Raw genomic sequence first — 4876 nt, forward strand, 5'->3', positions numbered from 1 at the left:
ATTATACAACTGTACAATCTCATTACAGACTAAAGAAACACTCAAGATAACATCACAGCTGCAGCATTGTGTACTCAGAAGCATAAAGCACTGTATTGTTACATTAAGCAGAGTTAAATGTCTTGTTTGTGCCAAAAATCTACACAAATGTATATATTTCTATTAAAAAACGCATTTGAGGTAAAGGTAATGTAAATTGTTGGATTTGAGGTATTTCTTGACTTTCGTCATGCTTTCGGCTTTAATCTTCAATACAACTTTTTCTGATCTCATCAAGCGAATTACAGCATCAGTGGAACAAGTCCACAGACATCGTGCTTTTCCGCCTGCTGTAAATGCATTAACACCTAAAATCGGTTGGTTTTTTAGCCAGAATTTCATTCAAATGCATCAGCAGCAAGCCAACAAATGCTCAAATCCAAGACTTTACAGTCAGTCTATTAGTCTCCAGTGCTCACACAGCAATTAGATGAGTCTATAAACAAAATTAACAAAGTACTTGTATTGTCTCAAAGCCAATTTCATCAGCATTTCTGTAACAGAAAAATAGGATTAAAAAAAAAGTAAAAGGTAAAAGAAATTTTACTGGCAACATGAGTGTGGAAATCAAAAGAGGACATAACTGGTTCGGTTCATTACTGAAATTTAAACAAAAGGAGAAGCAAATCCCTAATTCAACACTGATCGAATATTAGCTTTATTAACTTTCTCATACATGAACTGGGCAGCAAGAAGAGACAAGTGTTCCCTTCAGCATGTCTGCTCGGGGTACTCCTTGTTTTCCTCTGCCTCGTTCTTTAAAACAGCATCTACAACAGGTTTCAGAATATAGATGTATCACATTAGCACTTAAAAGGTACTATTTGGCTTTTATCAGCCTTATTCCTGAGTATCTACACATATATACCTTATATTAAAACAACAACAACTGCGTGTTAGTCAGGTATTTAATGTTAGCAGATATGAAGCTTTAGGCTCCGCTATTAGCTTATTTATTGGCAAGATGTCTGACCTTGGCACTTTCTGTTTCGTCACACAAAAATGGATTAACTCCAATCTTTAGTGCTTACCTTCAAATGTCACGTATTTTTGCTTTTACAAGTTCGATATTGCACTGGAAAGGGTTTGGAGCCCTAATTAGGAAAATAAACACAAAGACAAAGAATACAGAGAGAAAGAGAATTTAAGAGCTTCCTGAAAATCACATTTTGTTTTTTGTTGTTTTTTTGGTTTTTTTTGGGGGGGGGGGGGGGGGGGTTGTTTTCTTTTAACTGACGTCACAAAAGAACAGCAAAAAAACAACAACAATAAAACAAATTAACTGACAGCTTTAACTTTCTGCTTTTCAGTAAATTGGAACTCAGGTAACCACAGTGTGACTTGCTTTGAAAGTCCCGTTCACAGCTGGCGATGTGCTGCAGTCCTCTAATCTGATGAATCAAAGGAGTGTGCCTAATTGCTGGCTGGCATGTGAGACTGTTTTTGAAGTTAGATGTGAGATTGATCCAGGTGAGATGGCGTCTACAAGATGTACATCTTCTTTGATTTGGATACCAAGGCTATTTCTTTCTGGCCCTGATTAGAATAAGTCAGTAATCAAAGGCTGTTAAATCAGTCTCGACTCTGGTACATGAAACATTTTAAACAGTGTATATGAGATCAAAAAGCAAAAGCAGTGGCCTGAGATTTCCAGACATTAAATATGGTGCTCAGCCTCAAACAAAAGTTTCTACGTTTTCCTCTGCCTTCATGTCTTTTAGCACCTTATAGTTTGAATCTAATTTATTCTTTTGTTTGTGAGTCTGATGAGGGCTGACTGGTAGCTGCTTCCAGCAACTTCATATCATCGCGCACAGACACGGCTACAGAGAAAGGGTGAGGCTTCAGAGTCAGGCCATAGCTGTAGCCCAGTTTCACCGGCACTGCAGGGTCGGCTGTGATGTTGCACTGGTGCGCTATGAGAGCTGTGAGCAGGAACAGCTCCATCTTGGACAGCTCCTCGCCGATGCACCGCCGCTTGCCCAGGGAGAAGAGGAGCACGTTGCTGGTCAAGTCTTTATTCAGCATTCCGCTCTGGTCCAGGAAGCGCTCTGGGTCAAAGATATCTGGTTGGGACCAATTGCTTGGGTCATGGTTGACGGACCACTGGTTGATGAAGATGACTGTGTTCTTTGGTATGGTGTAGCCCATGATGGATGTGTCTGTGGTGGTGGAGTGGGGGATGGTGAGAGGGACGAAACTTGTGAAGCGCATCACCTCGTAGATGAAGGACATGACATAAGGCAGCTGCTGCTGGTCCTCGATAGCAGGGACACGGCTCCGGTCCACCACTTTGTCCACCTCCTGCTGGAGACGCACCTGTATCTCTGGATACCTGCAATCACAGGTGAACACACATTTAAGGTGACTACTGCCAGGATAGAAGTTAAACACTCTTGCTGGTGAACAAAGTGGAATGAAGAATCTTTTTCGTTAGAAAATGGTTTCTGCCGTTAACACCCCCCCCCCCCCCCCCCACCTGCCCCCACCTCCAAATAAAATGAGGTTTAATTTAACTGCCTACACCTAGATGCATGACTGGTGACCTGTAGGATGTTAACAGCTTAAATGGATCATGTTAGATAGTCCATAGACACGAGTAGTCCTTGCCACAACTCAAGCAGAAAAAAAATAGTGGCTCTGTAATCCATCCACTGATAAAGGTATCAGGCACAGGACAGATTAAATGGCACTAAAGATTTTAAAACGCTGACTGGGCATTTTGTTCTCTTTCATTGTGGTGTGAAGTTTCAGCTTATTACTGCCAGTACACGTACACACACATACACACACACACCTCCAGTGGGCTGTTACATAACTCAAATGCAGCTAAACTTCATCAATTCTGCAGAGCCTTAGCAACAAGTTGAAGATAAACTGTCATTTATCATGCAGTTATTTATCCATATAAATAACTCCTTCTATAAAGTCATTTTTTAAAATGATTAAAAAAAATCTTACTTGACGAGAATGAGGATGATCCACTGTAGGGCAGTCGACAGTGTGTCTTGACTTGCTCCAAACACATCCCCGACTGTGGAGGACACATAGTCTTTCTCAGAAAGTCCCATCTTATCTCGTATTTGGTCCAGCGTCACTATAAAGGCATCAGTCATGTCTCTGATGGTGCTTGAATCGATTGTTTTTCTGTGCTCCACAACTTTATCTCGAATGAATTCACTAAACTCCAGGTTGAGCTTCTTAAAATTTTCAAAGATGGTTTTGATGGGGTTGGGGAAGTACTGCAGCCAGGGCATAACGTCCACTATGCTCCCTGCGCCTACAGTCTTGGTGAACTGGTCGTTCCTGCCCACCACCTGCTGAAACTCCTCATCTTCATGGGAGTACCTCTTCCCAAAGCAAACCGCGCTCATTATATTGGCAGTGGACACCACGACGTAGGTCAGGGGCTGGAAGTATTTGTCCTCCTTCGTTTTCCTCAGAAACAGCCGCAGCAGCTCTTTGCCCTCGCTGAGCACGTGATTTTCAAATGTCTTCTTAGTTTGGGGGTTTCCTGTGGAAAACATCCGGACTGTGGACTGGGCCACTTTGCGGTGCATCTTCCACCAGCCCGTGGAGTTGCCAAACGCCATGCTGTTCCCATTGGAGATGTACTGGAAGGAGGTGAAGTCCGGTCTGCCGGAGAAGTGGGAGCCCTGCTTGACCAGCGCCTGTTTGATTGACCCCCCGTTCAGCACCACCACCGTCCGACTGCCGAGCTTGATCTGGAAGACGTCGCCGTATTTTTTCACCATGCGCGTAAAATACAAGTGCGGTGCGTTACCAAGCTGCGGTGCGTTCCCGATGACCGGCCAGGCGAGGGGGCCGGGCGGCCAGGAATGGGACCGCTGCCGACACAGCCACCGAAACAGGTGCAGGGACACCAGCAGAGTCATGCATGTCACTAACAGAGCCCTCGGAGTTGCTGGGCTCACTCCCTCCACTGTCACATCCATGATAGACATGCTGCAGGCAAGACATAAAATCATTGTTAAATGCATATGTTTGCAGATTAAAGGCTTGAAATATGATACCCCAATTAAATGGGGTAGAAAAAAATGCATAATTAAATACCTAGTATTTTCCCTCATGGCAAAATATTATATTTTAGAATTTTTCCAAAATATTGAATGCGCCTGATCCAAAAAATAAAAAAATATATTCTTTAAAATAAAAAAAAATAATAATCAAACACGTTTCTCTGTGAGCCGAAGGACAGCACTAGAACCTCGACAAATAAAATAATCATTCCAAAAAAAAGAGAGTCCGGTTAGCGCGTATCTCTCACACACAGCCTGATTTAAAGTAACAGACTGTGAGCAGCCTACTGTGCATCCACAGGCAGTGCAGCAGCTTGTGTGGGAGATCCGTCCTCTCTGTCCGCAGCCTGCTCATGCTTTGAAGCCCCACAACACCAGGCGAAGTAATTTATCCCCACACAGCGCAACATCACGGCTTTGTTACAGTGGGCAGGTTTGTTGCAAAAGGGTGTCACCCCCACCACCAACACATCTCTCTCTCTCACTGACTCTTTTTCTTTTACTCTCTTTCTTATGATAGCTCACGCCCAGGCAACGGGACCTAAACAATACGTTAATTATATGACTGGATATTCTTCTAAGAAAATATAAAAGCAGGACTGCCAGTTGCAAGTCCTAAATATAGTTTGCCATCTTATTATTATTATTATTAGTAGTAGTAGTAGTAGTAGTAGTAGTAATAATAGTAATAATAATAATAATAATACAAGGAATAAGTAGAATAAGTAGTCTTTCTATGCGGTATTAAATAATATGGCTTCAAGTCAAAGTGCTTGTAACGACGTGCGAGTCTGCCT

At 42.7% G+C, this 4876-nt stretch overlaps 1 protein-coding gene across 1 annotated transcript; it reads right to left on the bottom strand.

The window, feature by feature from the left end:
- Positions 1 to 1257: 1257 nt before the first annotated feature.
- cyp1b1 (cytochrome P450, family 1, subfamily B, polypeptide 1) lies at positions 1258 to 4527 on the bottom strand. Its single transcript, XM_086258430.1, has 3 exons — positions 4114 to 4527; positions 3001 to 4005; positions 1258 to 2374 (listed from the first exon to the last, which is right to left on the bottom strand). The coding sequence occupies exons 1-3, from the start codon at positions 4128 to 4130 to the stop codon at positions 1783 to 1785; spliced, it is 1614 nt and encodes a 537-aa protein (XP_086114556.1). The 5' UTR covers positions 4131 to 4527; the 3' UTR covers positions 1258 to 1782.
- Between the last annotated feature and the right edge of the window lie 349 nt (positions 4528 to 4876).

This window comes from Aulonocara sp. 'chitande type north' Nkhata Bay, linkage group LG13, assembly GCF_057382095.1.
Source record: "Aulonocara sp. 'chitande type north' Nkhata Bay isolate Kocher_YH1m ecotype deep benthic linkage group LG13, A_spYH_male_GT1.1, whole genome shotgun sequence".
Classification (NCBI taxonomy): domain Eukaryota; kingdom Metazoa; phylum Chordata; class Actinopteri; order Cichliformes; family Cichlidae; genus Aulonocara; species Aulonocara sp. 'chitande type north' Nkhata Bay.